Source organism: Petaurus breviceps, unplaced genomic scaffold (assembly GCF_028583685.1).
Source record: "Petaurus breviceps papuanus isolate PSGF00001 unplaced genomic scaffold, PetGlider_PUasm1.0 84, whole genome shotgun sequence".
Lineage (NCBI taxonomy): Eukaryota > Metazoa > Chordata > Mammalia > Diprotodontia > Petauridae > Petaurus > Petaurus breviceps.
In genome coordinates this window covers 3,771,447-3,790,789 of record NW_027186645.1, presented here as the reverse complement: position 1 = coordinate 3,790,789, position 19,343 = coordinate 3,771,447, and the positions used below count along the sequence as shown (strand labels likewise).

The window sequence follows — 19,343 nt, the reverse complement described above, 5'->3', positions numbered from 1 at the left end:
TTTATCTAGGAGCAGATTGGGTATTAACTTGATTCATCAAGTCTTTTTCACTAGGTTCCTCTTATAACCAATGATACATAAATAGTAGTTTGTGAAAAGCAGGTAAGAATTCAAGAATTAAGGAGTACAGCAAAGCAAATTGGTATTTGGAAAAGAAATATGCAACTATATTGCAGATAATCAGCACATTGTAGTTTTTAAAATGTTTTACCAACTTAATTTACAAGTTTTTGTTATAATTCCACCTTTCTAAAACCTAATGTTATCAGTCACACAATTTTTCTTTTAAAATGTGTTGATTCACTATATTCCTAGTGAATATAGTCATAAAGAAATGAGTTTATAATATAGCTTGTGTCAGGGATCATAGAATAAAGACTTCTTTGTAAAATGCTATTATGTGTATAGTTATACTCCCTTTTAAAAATCAGTTATGCACTGATTTTTAAAAGGCATTTATTACTAGTAGCAGTGAATTGTTATTTAAAAGTTTTAGAAAGAGGTACTAGTGTGTGTGTGTTTTTTTTAAGCAATCAGGGTTAAGTAAGTTGCTCAGGTTACATGGCCAGTTATTTCTGGGTGTGGTGCTGAGTATCTGAGCCCAGATTTGATCCCCACGTCATCCCGACACTGGAGCCGGTGCTCTTACTCGCTGAGCCACCTGGCCGCCCCTAAGCAATTGGGGTTAAGTAACTTGCTCAAGGTTACACAGCCAGGTGTTTCTGGGTGGGTGCTAAGTGTCTGAGCCTGGGATTTGATCTCCAGGTTATCCCGACTCTGGAGCCGGTGCTCTTACCTTGCTGTGCTACCTGGCCACCCCCTAGTGTGTGTTTCTTAAGCAACTATGTTTATATGGGCAAAATGATCATTCAATCATGTTTCTTATAGTTGCTTTCCCAGAAGTATTATTTCTCTTTATACAAGAACATGTTAGATAAAACTCAAAAGTTTTCTATCTTATAAAGTTAATTCCCCTCCAAAAATAGAGCCTTTAGGTAGGTCTTATAGTAACTATTTTTCTTTTTAATAGGTGGCAGCAGTAAGTACTCTTGTAAACAGAGGAGCGACACCAAAAGCATTTGTGTTCAGAAACTATGGTCATTTTCCTGGAGTCACTTCACACTATTTGGGAGGATGTCATCACAAATTATGGCAAGCTATTCGAGCATCATCTGCTGCTCCTGGTTACTTTGCAGAGTATGTATTAGGAAATGACCTTCATCAAGTAAGTTCTAACTTTAATAATTGTACATGTTAATTTAAAAACTAAAGGAATCCCAAAGTATTGGGGACAAGGGGTAGAGGAGAGTTTCTATAAGCTTTCATAGATAGGGCTTTAAAAAGTTTTTTATAAGAATATGTAATGGCCAAATAGCTAAAACATTCATTTGTTTTAATAAGCCTGTGAGTTTCACACATTATTTTATATAGAACTGAGTCATCCCCAACCTTAAAAAAAAAAAAAAGATGAAAAAATATGAGGTGATGATCAGTGTTTGACTTTGTAGATGGGGTAAAGATTTATAGTGAACTCGGTTTTTTTGACATCCTGAACAGATAGTGGGCATACTATAATTAAAGTTTTATAATTATAATTAAAGTTTTTTTTACATAAAATGAAGAATTCTCTTAAAAATATAATTTTAAGTAGTCTTATTCTATACCATAAAAGCTGCTTCTTTCTATCAATTGTAACATAGACATATTAATATCTCATTGTAGAAAATCAAGGTAATGTCAGTAAAGTATTTTGAACTTTCTGATGTTTCAAAAAAACTTAATTTTGTAAAAACAACCTTTTTTTTCCATAGGACACTGTAGAGATGTTTTATTGAATTCAGAGTAGCTTTAAATGAGGCCTCAGATATAACTAAAGTGTTCTTTTCTTCTGTAGAATTCAAAAGCAGTCCAAAAGAAAAGTGATTAACATTAAGCCATGTCAATGTATGACACCTTTGCCAATTCTTGTTGTGAATTCTAAATAACATTTAAAAAAATACTGTCATTTTAGCTAAGCTTTACATTCTCCTCCTCTCTTAAAGTACTTTATTTCTATATCTGTTTTAAAAGGTATCATCTGAGAAAGATATCAGAAAGACTGATATGCTCCTTTTAGTTAGAGAAGTAAATAAGATTACATTTATCTCTTGGTTTAATTAATCAGTCATTGTTGAGTTATGCAAGTCACTTCCTTTTCTTCCTCTTGCCATCTTTCCTCCATCTCCTCCACTGGGAGCATTAGCTTTCCAGGAATTTATTTCTAGCATGGATTTTTTTGTTAAGATTAATTAAAATAGACTTTTAACTTAAATAGTAATAAGTAGTTTACAATTTCATTGATCATAGTATTTTTGGATTATCAAAAAGAGTTATGTTGCTGTGCTCACTGATCAAAGCTGAATTGAAACAGCACAAAGGAAACACCAAATATGCAAATTTGGAGTATCCATCCCAGATGCTGAAGTGGACTATTAGTTGCCTGACCTGTGGTAGGGCATTCCGAGCTAATATTGGCCTGATCAGCCACAGTCAGATACATTGAAATTTGACTCTAGCATAGTGATGTCATTTTGGTCCTCTTTGAGAATGAAGGAGAACAACCATTATTCATTTGTTTGGATAGAGGCATGTCATTAAGTAGCATTCCTTAAAATTTATCAAAAGACCATTATTTGGTCTGTATTATGCTTTATCATTTTTTACTCAATAGTCTTGAATTTAAACTGTTTAAAACATACAAAGCGTTTATAGCATTTTCAGAAGTTGCAAGTTTCTGTGGGTTGACCCTTTGTAGTTAGTATCTTTTATATTCATGAGTTTTAAAAGAAAATAAATGTCTATATAAGATTGGTTGGGATTTAACATATTAGAATGTTTTGATTACAAAAATATGTACCACCAAATCTTTACTTGCATTTTTTTTAGACTGCCCCAACTTGGGGGCAAGGGAAGGGGAAGTGTCTTGTTATGGTCTTTAAAATTAAATCATTCATATAATGTGCCAGTCTTTGTAGACTACATTTCTCAAATGTTTATAATACCAGAAGGAAGAATTTTATTTGGAGTAATTCCCAAAACCTTTAATAGTTTTGTATTTTACCAGAAGGGACAATACAGATATTAATCTTAAAATGAAATAGTTACTTAATATCAAAATATATACATAAGTCCATTCATGCCTCTTTGAGTTATGAAATCTAAAATACGGTGTTCCTGTCATCAGGTTTTACTTATGCTAAACTGCTTATGAAAGTCTAGATTGATGAGAAATTGCTTCTAAGAGCTAAATTTCCTCTCAGGTGTGCACTGCAGTGTATATCTTGGAAGTTTCTTTTGGTAACCAGTGTCTGAGTTTAATTACTCTGTTAAGAATATCTTTATTTAATTTCACTGTATCACAGAATCTTAGCATTTTTAATCATAGGGCTTGAACAGACCTTACAGATCATTTGGTCCAGTTCTGTCATTCTTCAAGAATGCATAGCAAATTAATAAGAGAGCGAGGACTAGAACACAAATGTACTTTCTCTCAGTCCAGTTTCACACTCTAGTTTAACTACTATGTTTTCATTCTCATTAATACTGGTTTTCTTGCTTTAATATCCTAAGTATTATTTTTAGGGTTTCATTTCACAGTTGACCACTTTTGTGAATTTAATCATAACCCTGGAAATCCAGAATCCATTCTGAGATCGATTAGATGAAAATGAAGTTTTCATATGATCTTTACATATGAATAACATATAATTTATGTGACTTAAAAATTGAAGCTCTTAATTGGAATATATTCTGTATTAATATGTAGAATATATTATAATGGGGAAAATTGGTACATGTGAGAAATCTTACAATTAGTACTTGGATATTTTCCCTCTTCATATATACTCTCCCACCTTCAGTTTCTATGAATTTTAGTGACATAATTTGGCTACAAATTTGATTTTAAACCTTGGTAATTACACTTCAATATGTTTTGAAATTTATAGCAGCTCGATTTCTACAAGTCAAAAGAAGAGTGCTTAAGCATTGTTCATGCTTCTTCAGCTCTTCTCACCAAGAAGTTCCACCAGAATGAACGTTAGGCTCATGCCTCTTGTCAAAAGCTGAATCTTGAGAAGTTTTCCTGGTTCTGCTAGATAGAAGCTGCAAATAGAAATAATTTTCCTACACAAAATCCTACACCAACCCCAGAATGTGGCTACTAAAATGGAATAAATTACACAAGTAATACATGAATTTAAATATGGTTGCCACCTTCCTTTTCAAATTTAGTGGGAAAATGCTTTTGGTTCTGGGAAAAAAGGTTCTTTGCTAGTGATTAAATGTAAAACTAGATATATATATATATAAAATAATTATTACATGAAGCATTTTTCTATTATGGAAAATAGTAAGTTTAATTTCCTTTGATTCAGGCTGACCCCAATCTTCCTTTATCCTGTGTATATTATAAACTCTTGCATATATCCAGGACATAACAGAGAACCTCCCAAGATTTATAAAATTTGAAGGACCACTGTTTAGTTCTTGTAATACTCATGAACACAAATGACACTGCCAAGATTGCTAATTGATAATTAAAGACAAGAAAGTGAAACTGATACTCTAAGACAGTAGTTTCCTTTTTTTTTTTCTTTTTGCTTTTTGGAGGCAAAAGTCAGGGCAATTGGGGTTAAGTGACTTGCCCAAGGTCACACGGCTAGTTTTTGTGTTAAGTGTCTGAAGCCGGATTTGAACTCAGGACCTCCTGACTCCAGGGCTGTGCCTCCTAGCCACCCCTGGGCAGTTGTTTCTAAGCAATGCTACTCCCTCCCCACTTTTTTTCATAACCAAAAAAAACTTTCACTTTTTGTAATACAGTCTATGCAAAAAAAAGTCACTTAAAAAATTAAGCAATAAAATTTTAAACTATTACTTTTTAACAAATTTAAAACTAACCATTTTCTAGTTATTTCAAAATTTTAAAACTGCTGCAGTCAGTTGGATGGCACAATTTATATGTCATGTTACAATAATGGTGGCAGATTATGCCCAAATTGACATTTGATATACATCAACTCAAATTTGACTTAATTTGTATTCTATATTAAATAATAGTTGAGCTACATTCACTGTCAATTGGAGCAAATTCTCAGTTAGTCTTGTTTTTGCTGATTCTGATTTGAACTTTGTTGTTATTTGATATAAAATGGATATTTTAATGTGGGATTATGCTGGAAAATGCCCGCTAATTTTAACACCTCAACCTGCCCCCTAACTTCCCTTAAGCAGTGAGGCTATTTGAAAATCTCTGCTCTAGGGCATGTAAGTGAAACAAATATTAAAAGAGTGTAGGTATCAGTTTCATTGTGTAGTTTATCACAAGGAAGCAGTTCAAAAAAGAAAGGCAGGGTTGAGAATATTTAATTGAGAAGATATCAAGTCTATCAATAGATTTTGTATTTCTAGAGTTTAAAAAAAGGATTTGGGTCAGTGATTGAGTGTAATACAAAATCCATTTGCCCAGAGTTTTGCAAATTAATCAAAAGGACTTTAAACTGAAAATGAAGGGAAATGAAAAATCTGCCTCCTTATGGCCCACAAGCTAGGTACTACATAGAGAATAACTATAATGTTAGAAGACTAGCAGTAGAAACACACAGAAATTCACTGGAAATAAAATTCAATAGTAATAAAAAAAACACACAAAATAAAGATAATAAATAACACGAATGAGAAATCCTGATGTAAGAAAGCAGATTTGATCTTAGTATTCCATGGAATTTGTGGGATGAGATCCATGATTGGAGTATAACTGTACAGAAAGAAAAAGAAAGATAAAAGGAGTGGGTATAGGCAGAACAGTATTGTATGTTATGAAGACACCACACAGTGAAGAACAATTTGATAGATGAAGAAACAGAAGGGATATCATCAGAAAATACTACAGATTATTTGGATAGGAGAAAGACATAGATTTGAGTATTAACATAGTTAACAAAACTAGCACTGAAGTATGTTAAATAGTAATGATGATAGATTTCAGTTAACTAAACAACCTCTAGAATATCCCTTTTGCTAAATACAGAGCAAATGATTCTTGATTTGATGCAATGATTCCTTCAAAAGCAAGAGGAAGCAATAAGGGTAATTGTTATTTTATTATTTAAAATAGGGAAGAATAGATAAATCAAGGAAAAGGGGTGGGGAATCAGCTCATGGGGTTGAGATCATTGTGTAGAGTGGATGGAATGATGACAATGGTCAGTAGAGAGAAGATGGAGCTTCTTTGTTCTTATTTTTCTTCTATTTTCTCTGATGAGGAGAGCCAACTTGAACTAAAAAGGACAGAAAAAAAAATGATTAATAGTGAGCTGAAACCCAAGATAAATAGGGAGATAGTAAGTTATAGGGAGACAGTAAGTTAACACTTGGCTGTCCGTATGTTCAAGTAACCAAACCCAGATGAAGTATATCCCAGGATACTGAATGAATTAATGAATGTAAATGCTGATCTTTCAACAATTATTTAGTATATCCCACAGTACCAGAGTAGGACAAATGTCTAGATTCTCAGAAAAGGGAAGGGAATTGGAATTTGCAAATCATAGAACACTATACTTGGTCTTCATTCCTTGGGGAATTCTAATATGGGTTATTGAAAGGGAACTTGATGTCTGTCTAAAAACAGAAGTAGTGATTCTAAAGAGCCAGCATAGCTTTAAGTACAGGCCATGGCAGACTAAATTAATTTCCTTTTTTAATAGAGTTACCAGGCAAACAGACTTAAGGAATATATAGCTACAGTTTAGTTTTTAAGGAACATATAGCTACAGTTTAGTTTGATTTTAGCAGAACATTTGACAAAATCTCTCATCTTATGGAAAGGTGAAGAAATGTGGAATGGATAGTAATATAGTTAGGTAGATTTGGAACTAGTTTGATGGCCAGATCCGAAGAGTAGTAATTGGTTTAATGTCAGCTTGGATTATGATCTCTGGTGGAGTACTTGAGGGATTTATTTAAATTAAAATGCTATTTACATTTTGATCAGTGACTTGGATAAAGACATAAATGATTTTTTATTCTTTGATGACACACAGCTAGGAGGTGCTAGCTAACTCCAAAAAGGTCTTGATGGCCTAGAAGCCAAATTGAATAAAATGACTTTTAATAAGAATAAATGTAAAGTCCTACACTTGGGTTAAAAAAATCAACATTTAAAAAATAGGGGTATGGCTACACAGCATCCCTTCTGAAAAAAAGGTCTTGATTCGTTTTGGGGGGGGGGATTTGTTCTTTTTTTTTTTAATTAAATTTTATGCTTATTTTTAGTTTACATCATTCATTTCCACAAGATTTTGAGTTACAAATTTTCTCCCTGTCTTTCCCCTACCCATCACCCCAAAACAGTGGTCCCACTGTATACCCCCTCCCCCGATCTACTCTTTCCTATATTCTTCCCCATTCCCCCTCCAACTTTCCAGTAGGGCAAGATGGATCTCTATACCCCAGTGCCTTTATATCTTATTTCCCAGTTGCATGTAATAATAATAATAATAATAATAATAATATATTTTTTAAACATTTGATTTTAAAACTTTGAATTCCATATTCTTTCCCTTCCTCCCTCATTACTCACCCTTACTGGGAAGATAAGCAGTTCAATATAGGTAGTACTTGTGTAGCTATGCAAAACATTTCCATAGTGGATATTGTGAAAGACTGACTATATTTCCCTCCACCCTATCCCGCCTCCCACTTGTTCTATGCTCTACTTTGACCCTGTCTCTTTTCAAAAGTGTGTGCTACTAACTACCTCCCCCCCCAACCTGCCCTCCCTTCCATCATCCCTCCTCTCATCCCCTTCCCCCTACTCTCCTGTAGGGTGAGATACCCTATTTAGTGTGTATGTCATTCCCTCCCTAAGCCAAATTCAATGAGGGTAAGGTTCACCCATTCCCTTTTGCCTTCCTGTTCTTCCCCTAACAGCTTTCCCTTGCCTCTTCTATATGAGATAATTTACCCCATTCTGTCTCTCCCCATATCCTCTCATTATATTCCTCTCTCACCTCTCAATTTCACCTTTTAAGTATCATTCCTTCCTATTCAATTGATCCCATGCCCTCTGTCTATGTATACCTGTACACATATATACATACACTCAGATATATATTCATACTCTCATATACCCTCCTATCTAGACATATATATATATATATATATATATAATAGGTGTACACACACACACACACATATATATGTACACATTTATATTCCCTTCAATTATCCTCAAACTGAGAAAAGTTTCATAAGTTACAATTATCATTTTTCCATGTAGGAATGTAAATAGTTCGACTTTGATACTGTTTACCTTCTCATGCTTCTCTGAATGTCAGATTTTCTATTCAACTCTGGTTTTTTCATCAAGAAAGCTTGAAAGTCCCCTATTTCATTGGATGACCATATTTTCTCCTGAAACATGATACTCAGTTTTTCTGTGTAGGTGACTCTTGGTTTTAATACCAGCTCCTTTGACCTCTGGAATATCATATTTCAAGCCCTTCGATCCTTCAGTGTAGAAGCTGCCAGATCCTGTGTTATCCTGATTGTGTTTCTACAATATTAAAATTGTTTCTTCTTGGCTCCTTGTAATATTTTCTCCTTGACCTAGGAACTCTGGAATTTGACTGTAATATTCCTAGTTTTCTTTTGCGGATCTTTTTAAAGAAGTGATCAGTGAATTCTTTCAACCTCTATTTTGCCCTCTGGTTCTAAAACATCAGGGAAATTTTCCTTGAGAATTTCTTGAAGGATGATTTCTAGGTTCTTTTTTTGATCGTGACTTTCAGGTAGTCCAATAATTTTAAAATTATCTCTCCTGGATCTATTTTCCAGGTCAGTGATTTTTCCAATGAGATATTTCACATTGCCTTCTATTTTTTCATTTGTTTGGATCTATTTAATATTATCTTGATTTCTCATAAAGTTATTAGCTTCCATTTGCTCCAGTCTAATTCTGAAGGAATTATTCTCTTCAGTGAGCTTTTGAGATTCTTTTTCCATCTGGCAAATTTGGCTTTTTAAGGCACTCTTCTTCTCATTGGCTTTTTGGGCCTCTTTTGCCATTTAAGTTAGTCTATTTTTTTTTTTTTTGCTTTTTAGAGGGCAATTGGCGTTAGGTGACTTGCCCAAAGTCACACAGCTAGTTTTTCTGTTAAGCGTCTCAGGCTGGATTTGAACTCAAGTCCTCCTGACTGTAGCGCTGGTGCTCTATTCACTGCGGCACTTAGCCACCACTGAGTTAGTCTATTTTTTAAGGTGTTATTTTCTTCAGTCAGGTTGTTGACTCTCTTTTTATAATTTTCTTGCATTATTCTCATTTTTCTTCCCAATTTTTCCTCCACTTCTCTTATTTGGTTTTCAAAATCCTTCTTAAGCTCCTCTATGGCCTGTAACCAATTCATAGTTTTCTTGGAACTTTTTGGTGCAGGAATTCTGACTTCTTTGTGTTCCTGCCATTCCATGCTTTGACTCTTTTTGTCCCCAAAAAAGGAATACAAAGTTTGATTGCTATGCTTGCTTTGCTTTCTTTGCTTACTCATGTTGCCACTAGATTACTTGACTTTTGAGTTTTTTGCCACAGTAGAACTCTGCTTCCAGAGAGGAGAGCTTTGTCCCAAATTGCTGAGGTTTTCTCATCTGCTGTAGCTATTAGTTGGGTGCCCTCTCTGAAACTTCCACTGGCTCTGGCACCTGGTCACACACCCCAGGACCCCCACCCAAGATATCGATCCAGATCCAAGCAGGTTAAAGCAAGAGTGATTACCCCTCAGAATGGTCACTTGGTCCCCCTGTGATCTGCAGGCCAGGAACTCTGAAGGAGGCATGCCACAGAGGCTGGACTGCATCCTCAATCCCCCTGTTCGTAAAGTCTACACTGACCTTTTACTTTGCCTTTGGCATTTATGGGTTGGTAATTCTGGAAACGGTCACAGCTGCTGGTGATCCAGTGTCTTAAAGTCCCTCCAGCCACGGATGGTCTGGGGCCACCCTAAGGCTAAAACTGCGGGCTCATGCTGGGTTAGGCTCTGCTCCCAGCATGATGAGATGAACACTTCCTGTCTGCCTGCCGGGCTGCCTTCACCAGGAAATTTATTTCTGTCTGTCAGTTTGTGGGCTCTGTAGCTCTAAAGTTTGTTTGGAGTCGTATTCTATAGGTATTTGAGGTCATTATAGGGTGGGTAGCTCAGGGAGTTTTCCTGCTTCTACTGATATTGATGTTTTAATGGACTACAAGCTCAAAATGAGTCAACAGTGAAATGGAAGCCAAAAAAGCTGATATCTTAAGCTGCATTGTAAGGCATAATGTCCAGCATTAGGGGCATGGTAGTTCTACTGTACTTTGTCCTATAGCTCGGACCACATCTGTAGTCCATGTTCAGTTCTGGCTGCTACACTCTAGGAAGGGCATTGATAAATTGACCTAGGTGACTAAATGTAAATATAGATAAGTCTGAGTACAAAATTGGGGTACTCAGAATTCATTTCAGAAAGTGAAGTCTTAATTTTAATATTGGCTTTTTGGTGCATAGATTGATCCATTCATTGCCCGTGGTTGCAGTCCAATGCTTTCTCCTCCTTCTTGATTTTTCTATGTTTCCTCCCATAAACAGATGGTCTCATCTCATGCCCTGAAGTCCTTTCTCTTATTTTAATATCTCTGCAGCTTTTAGGTTGTTCATCTCCTATCTCTAGTTATATGGTCATCCCAACATATTAACAATTAAAATTGAGAAAATTCTGAAAAAATAAAATGATACTATAATTGATTACATATTTTATATATCTGCAGTGATTTGACCTTTTCAGAATAATAGCTTTTAACATATCTTAAGATATTGCCTTTGACAGTAAGTCATTATAGAGCAGATTTTGGAAGTTCTTTTTTTAATGAAAATGGTTGATGTTTTTGTTTTTAATAGCTATAGTATTTAAACTTTCTTACAGTTTTATTTTCTGAAGCCTATGTGTCTAATAACACCAAACCATACTGATGGCCAGGAGAGAAAAATGTGGTATGATGCAAAGAGTCCTACCCTAGGACTTAGGAGAACCTAGGTCTGCTGCTAACTGTGAGACCTTTAGTAATTCATTGAATTCTTCCAGGTCTCAAGTTTCATCATATGTAAAATAAGAATTGGAACAGATAATTTCTTCTGCTGTAGACAAATGTGTATGATAATAGAAATAGGAATTTTTCCTTTTAATGTTTTTTGAAGGATTTGGCCAACAAATCTTTGGTTCCCCCTTTTGATTCATTTTGACTATGCAAAGGTGCCCTTTGTTAATTTATTTTTTCATTCTTATAAGAGAACAAGGACTCTTTTTAAAATATACAGCTTTTAAAATACTAACATTTGACAAATTTTGTTCTTTACTATGAAACTTTAACAATAATTTGCATTTTAAAATAATAGTATGGTCTGCAAAGTATATGACTTTAAATGTTTTTGTATGGTGCTTCTGGCAAATTTATTTTTCTGTGTCATCTCAATCGCTAACTGAAGATGAATGAAAGAATCAAAGCATTTTTTCTCAGATTAATGACCATCTGGAAAGAGTTGATAGTCTAAGGAAGTCAAGATCTATTAACCCTGTGTGATTATTAATCCTTAGGAAATGCTCTGATAACTATTGTTGTAATCATATAAATATACATTAAGAGCAATTATTGATAACAATAGCTTACATTTCAAGGAAATCTTTCCTGTGAATTTTTAGCATAAATTATGTGCTTGAGGTTAATGATGTGCTTCAGTTATCCATTGTAACATTGTATAACATGCCAATATTTAAGAAAAAATTAGTGAATCTTAATCAATTTTTCAAGTTAATTTTTAAAATAAATTATTTTCTGTTCTCTTTGAAAAGATTATTTTAATTAAATGTTGTGTTGTTTCTGAGACTTGCTAGTATTTAATACATTTTTGTCTTAGTCTATATTTTAAAAGAATAGCTTACTAAAATAGGTTGTCACATGAATGCTAGACAGTGATTTATTTTTTTTCCTATTGTTTGTTTCAACTGAAGCTATCTTTCATACCTGACATTTGTTTATTTTTAAAGTTATTTCAAAAACATCTTGGAAAAGAAACTGATTTTACTGTTCACTTTCCTTAATTATATGGTCATGTTATTTAATATTATAGTTTGATTGTATTAGTTAGAAAATAAAATACTAAAGTGTAAGAAAATCTCACTGATCCATATTCCAATAATTTAGAATTTCTTGTCATTTGGAAAGGGCTTTAGCTTGTATCACAAACATTGAACAAGTAAACAAAATATAGGTGGTGGTAATGCATTTTTACAAAATAAAATAAGTTCCTTCAATTATCTTAAAAATGAGCAACAATAATTTGTAAATCAGTCTCATATATTTGAAAAGGGTCTCCTATGGCCCTTTATTAGGTAACACTTTTTAAACCTAGATCATTTCTAGTCAAAGTAACTAATAAAATTATTTATTACACATATTACATATTTTGATTTATATGAATTATTGGTATTTTACTGCATTAGAAACTAGAAAATCTAGTAGAAAAAGATAGCCTTTAAAAAATAAACATTTTTTTCTAGTTTTAAATGGTATTGATTCTTAATTTGTGAGCTATATCCAGTGGCCTCTTTGTTATTGTATTAAAGTTTAGTGCCAAAAGCAAGTTTTTACTTGAAATTATTTTTATGATTGTAAGTCACAGAAGACTTGTTGATTAGCATTGAAGGGAGCATTTCCTCTTGGGAAAGTCACCACGCTAATAAAATTTCAACCCCATACTAAAAGAAAACATTGAATTCCTTTATAGGTAAATGTAATTTAAGTTCTTTTTTGAAGTTCTTCTTAGGTAGATATTTAACTTTATCTTTTGTTTTTTGTTCCTCTTTTGTAAAATGGTACTATTAATTTAGGAGGTGAATATTCACTTAGTTTACTTTTCAACTAGAAATTATTTCATTGCCTATTGTCTTAATTTTGAGCATAAAAACTATAGGTAGCTGCTAATATGAAAAAATTTATTCTGAAATGATAATAAAATCATGAGAAGTAGTAAAGACAAAGGAAGGGAATTAGAAAACCTGAAAGGGGTTTAAGCTAACTAAATCACAAATCAAAAGGTCTCCCACCAACAATACTGTTACCTCCCTTGGGTGTCACTGATGGATTTTCCCAGCCAGAGTACCACCAGCATGCACGCCTTTCTTTTGTCAAATTCACCTCATTTGCATAAAAAGAATGAATAGAAAACTATCTGGGCTTTTTTGCTCTCCACTTCAGACCAGAGGGCTTTGAGGTAACCTACTGCCTAGTCCTTGTGGGTAGAGCTAGAAGACCTGCTCTGAGAATCCCTACGGCTAAAACCCTGTAGTTTCACCTGCCAGCAGCTAGCTAAGATAGCTAAGATATTCCATTGATTTTTGTATTGCCCCTCTTTAGACAATTTTCGTCTTTTGGCCTCCTGCTAAAGTTGTTCCACACTTGAATTGTTAATATACAGAATTGATTAATGGGGTAAAAGCAGAAGAAGCATGACAGAAAGGAATAACTTTGAGAAAGAAGTATAATTCACTAGAAGAGACATGAAACGACGGAATCTGGAAGCTAGAATCTCAGAGATACTTGAGCTGTTCTCTTACAAACCCACCATTTTACTGATGAGGAGACTTAAGACCTCTAGAGGTAAAGTGACTTCCCCAAGGCCATATTATGAGTTATTCTCCGTGTTAGAACTAATTTTCCTAATTTCTAGTCCTATTCTCATCCCTCTACACTACTTCCCAAAGGAGAACTCTAAGGAACTTTTTAGAGATGAGGAAACTTCACTCTAGTGAGTTGTAAGTGACTTGCTAAGTGTCATATAGCTAATTAGAGACAACCTCAGGTCATGTTACTTCCTGTCATGGGCCACATTATCTTTTAATCACATTCTAGCAAAGGGCCTCCAGTCTAGATGCATTTTTAGCCACTAGAATTGTTTGTCTTTATCTTAGTCATGTCATACTCATCATCTTTTGGTCTTTTTTAACTAGTAAAATGGTAATTTAGTTGTTGTGAGGATGTATGAGAAAAGTGAAAACATTCAGGTTTTTTGGAGGGGGAAAGGCATTCTTTATATAGAATCAAAGTGGCACGATTTCATAAATGTATGATATTCTGGTTGTGTTATACCTCCCTCTGTCTCTCTAATAGCATTTAATAAATAACTTTGAATATTTTCATTTTAAATTTTGTAATATTCTTAGCTCAGAGATTGGGAATAAGGAAAAAGAACACTTTTGAAAAGGATGTTCTGAGCTTGCCTATTGGGAAAATCCTTCAGGATTCTTGACTTACCTGTGTACCATCCCATGCTATACTACTTTCTTTCAGGAAAGTAAAATTTACTGAAATTCATGGAATTCTACTTTTTAAAATTGAGATCTCAAAAAATTAACATTTCCAACAAAATGACACATCAAGCAATGTAACATGGGGCAGAAATCAGACAAAGATATATACAAAAACAAAAAGAAATCACTCCAATATAGAAAGTAATGGAGAGGATTTGAGGGCAGCAGCTTTTACATAGAAGAATGGTTACCAGCTCACAAGGAAAGACACGTGAAATAATTGGTGAAAAGAGGCAGCAGTAGAGATGTCAGAGAGTTTAGCGCATATCCTTGAAAGTATGAGTTCTTTCTTCTTCTCATTCCCCAAGTAAACAGTTTAGTCCTATAGAAAGATGGGTACAAGTTCACAAGGAGGTAGATACATATGAAGGATTACATTATAGCTTTATTTAAATGTTAAAGGAAGTGACCAGAACATGGAAGATGATTATCCTGCCATATGCTGTCCTGGTGAGAACACATCTGGATAATTGTATTGAGTTCTGGATTCCCCATTTTAAGAAAGACACTGTACCTAGGAAAGAATGTCCAGGATGATGAAGGATCTTGGGTTCATAGCATATAAAGTTCAAAAAACTGGGAATGTTTAGATTTGTTGTCTCTGGCCCCACGGGATATGATTAAAGGTAATGGGCAGAAGCTGCAGAGATAGATTTCATATGGATGTGAAGAAAACATTTAGAACTTTCTAAAGGGGAACAGAATTAGAATACTTTGAAAGATTGAAGGTACCCATTTATGAGCAAAAACTAGATGAATACTCAAAAGATGTAATTTCAAGGGCATTTCTTTGCCTCAGTCTCCTCATTTGTAAAATGGGGAAAATAACACTCTCACAGGGTGTTTTTTGAGGATAATGTGAGATAACATGTACAGTGCTTAGCAAACCTTAAAGTTTATATAAGGACTAGCTATTTTTATTATATAAATCTTGTGTGATCTCTTCCCTAGACACAATTCTTAGTACCACTCTTCTCTCTTAACATAAAAATCATAGTAGTTTATTAGCTGTCATGTCAAATGGGTGATTCATATTTAGTTTGTGGTCCATTTAAACCTCAAACTCTTTTTCAGATGAATCGTTGTCTAGCCATCTCTTTTCTATCACATGAAATTAATTTTAACCAAGAGTAAGACTTGACATTTATTTTATCTTATTAGATTTGGCTCATTGCTCTACCCTCTCTATAATTAAGAGAAGTTGGTTTGAATCCTGGCCATGCCGTCTACTAACTGTGTGGCCTTGATCAAATTCCCCTTTACCTATTTTCTTCAGTTTCCTCATTGGTAAAAGGAGCAAGATTTGTTTAGATGAGTGATTTGCTCTAAGAATCTTTGAGTTCATGAATTAGTCAATCTGCAAACATTTACCTGCTGGGCAGTGGGGTCACAAAAATAAAATGAAGCAATGCTACAGCATTCTTTCATTGCATGAGATCCCTGCCCTTTCTTCTTTTCATATCAGCATGGTATAATGGACTGAGATCTGACCTGAGTTGAGACAACTTGGGTTCAAACCCCACTGATACATATTGATTGACTGAGAAAGTCTTGTTAACTTCTCAGTGGCCCCAGGCAATTATCTACAACTATAAGGTACAGAACTGTATCAACTCCAGTGGTTCCCTACCACCTCCAAGAGCATAGATAAAATGCTCTGTTTGACTTATAGAGTCCTTCATAACCTGGCCTTTACCAGTCTTCTTACATCTTACTTGATCCACTGGCTGTTCTAGCACAAGACATTCCCATCTTCCAAATTTGAGCATTTTCATTGGCTATCCTCCATACCTGAAGTATTCTCTATCTTTTCTCTCCCTTACTTCCTTCAAATCCCAGCTAAACTCATGCCTTCTATAAGAAGCCTTTCCTAATTTTCCCTTAATTCTGTTGGTCAGTTCCAGTTTATCTGGTATGTACCTTGTTTGTACGTAGTTGTTTACATATCTCCCCTTTTAGACTGAGCGCCTTGAGAGCAAGGACTACTGTGGGGTTTTTTGTTGTTTTTTTTCTTTAATTGTATTCCCAGCACTTGGCACAGTGCTTGGCACATAGTAGGTTCTGAATAAAAATGCATATTGGAAGAATGATTTGGTGGGATTTGGATTGATGAGTTTTTTCTGTCTTTACCAAACCACTGAGATGAACACCTTATATAAAAATGTAGGAAAAGAGTTCATTCAGAAAATTGAAAAATTCTCCATTGGTTAAAGGAGTTTATTGACCAGGAAGCTCTCTAGACCAATGAAATCATAAGGCCAGTCAAAAAGGAAAAAAAAAACATATCATAAACATATATTTAACTTTTTTGTTTTTTTACTACTTAACTGTCAATGCTTAAGAATTTTAAATGAAATGCTTTTACCTACTTGTGATTTGTTATGCAGTATTAGATTATTGATAAGTTGAAAATATGCAATGAATAAAATTTAAAATCATTTAGAAGCAGTTTTATGAGGAAAACTCTGCTTTATTTGTTAGGATAACTGTACTTTTCTGTTAGTGTCGTATAGAATCCAAAATAACCATTAAAATGTGCCTTTTAAAAGTAATTCTTTTTATTTCAATAGCTTGAGCAAAATATTGAGAGTGCTCCAGAATGAGTTCAAAGGGCTTTTGTAAATAGAAATGAAAGCATAATAAGAAACTTACTCATCAGACCAGTAAATTTTCACATCGCTTATCTTTCCATTGCATCTGTAGTTTTTCAGAAGGAAGAGGGATCAGCAGAGAAATTCTAGTTAGATATAATTATGTTAAATAATTTTTCCTTAAAAACACTATACTTTTTAGGTTCCATCTGCAGTTTAGCAGGCTGCTCTTAATCTTATTTCAGAATATTTAAAAGATATTTTTGTTTTCATGCTTTTTAATTATTTCACTTTTAAATAAATTTTATTTTCTCAACTTTTTAAAAAAATTGTTAACTTTCAGGATGGAGGTTTGCTTCTGAATAATCCTACTGCGTTAGCAATGCATGAGTGTAAGTGCCTTTGGCCAGATACCCCATTACAATGTATAGTATCCTTGGGCACTGGGCGTTATGAAGGTGATGTGAAGAATAATTTAACATCAACAAGCCTGAGAAGTAAACTGTCCACTGTTATCAGCAGTGCTACTGATACAGAAGGTTAGTGCTAATAGTTTTCTGTGCTTCTTTTGCTCATGTCCTGATTCTGACATATACTAGCTGTATGATTATAAGTAAGTCAATCTCTCAGTGACCTTGATCATTCTCTAGACTATAGATTAGAAACAGGTTGCCCATCTGCATCAGTGGAGGGAGTTTCTGTGTGAAGAGTTCCCCAAGCTGGTGATATCACAAGGCTCACCCAGAAAATCTAGAGTAAAATGCAAAGTAGAAAGGGAAGAGGGGGCATAGGAAAAGTCAAAGAGTTTGAGGGATATTTGAAGAGGAAAACCATGACTAATAAAGAGTCTCTCTGTCCTGGGCCCATCTACGTTTTTTCCCCAAATGTTTCTGTCAGATTCACCTGTATTCTTCTAGTCCCCCAGGTTCATAACCTCAACATTATCCTCAACTCTGCATATCTACACGTCTTTCACATCTATCTTCTGTTCTCTATTCACACAACCACCACCTTAGTTAAGGCTTTCATCACCTCTCACACAATTGCAATGGCCAACTAATTGGTCATCCTGCCTCAAGTCTCTCCCCACTCCAGTGCATTTACGTGGCTGCTCAAGTGATTTGCTTTAAATGAATATCTGACCTTGTCACTCCCACTCTCAGTAAATTCTGGTGTCATCTTTTACCTCTAGAATCAACTGTGAACTTCTCTGTTTAGTTCTTAAAGCTCACCTTTCCCCAATCTTTCTTTCCAGCCTCATTATACATTACTCCCCTTCCTGCACTCTACACTCTAGCCAGTATGGTCTTTTTTCTGTTGATCACACATAGCACTTCCTGTCCCATCTCTTTGTACTGGCCATCCCCTTTGCCTGGAATGCCCTCCTTCACTGCTACCTTATATAATTCCTCCAGCTTCTACCCTGATAAAGCCTTTCCTGGTGTTGCCAGCTGCTAATGCCATCCCTAACTACTTTTATTTAAACACCTTTTATTTATTTTGTTTTTTGTGTATACTTAAATCCTAGGCATGTTTCCATGTCTGGTGTTATGGACCACTCAGAGCCAGAGGGTTGATTCACCTCACCTACTTTAATAAAAATATATTCAATAAACCCCAGGTGAAAGCATTCCACCAGACTGTAAAAGCAGATAAAAGGATCCTGCAAGGAAATAAAAGCAGTCTACAGGGAAGTTTAACTGAGGTCTTAGAAGCTCCCTTCTAGAGTCCTAGAGTTATCTGTCGTCCAGAATCTGGGGCAAACTTAACTCAGACTCCAAGGTTTACCCTTGGCTCAAAATAGACTTGGTTGGTATTAACTCAAACCCTCCCCATCACCCCACCCCTAGTTTCATTAGTGTCTTGGTCCACAACTAATAACATATGTACATAGTCTCACCTAAGAGACAATATAAGCTCCCTAAGAGTAGGGATTATTTTATTCTTTGTATTTGTATCTCTAGTGTTCTATCACAGTGCTTGACACATAGTAGGCATTTAACAAATACTTTTTGATTGATTGATACCTTAGAGAATCAGGGAAGGTTTCAGGGTATGGATGGGGAATTGCACAGGAGCAGTGAGCATCAGCACTTGAGCTGAACTTTGAAGAAAGATGAGAGTTCTGAGGTAGGAAAGAAAGCATTCTGAGTATGAGGGACAGGTTTTGTGAACATCTGGTAATTTAATAATGTGACAGAGCAAACTGGAAGTAAAATGTCATGGATTTACAATTTTTAGCCGAGTTTTATCATTCTGCCCCTAAATTCATCTAATGCGTAATTCAAAATACTTGCCATTTAAAAAATAAAAAATATGAAG

General features: G+C 34.7%; 1 protein-coding gene across 1 annotated transcript in view; it reads left to right on the top strand.

The window, feature by feature from the left end:
* The window catches only part of PNPLA8 (patatin like phospholipase domain containing 8), a 49,704-nt gene that overhangs the window by 28,756 nt on the left and 1,605 nt on the right, over positions 1–19,343 (top strand). Inside the window, exons 7-8 of the mRNA XM_069107019.1 lie at positions 1,031–1,225; positions 17,365–17,560. Coding sequence (XP_068963120.1) covers positions 1,031–1,225; positions 17,365–17,560 — 391 coding nt within the window. The remainder of the gene's footprint in view (positions 1–1,030; positions 1,226–17,364; positions 17,561–19,343) is intronic.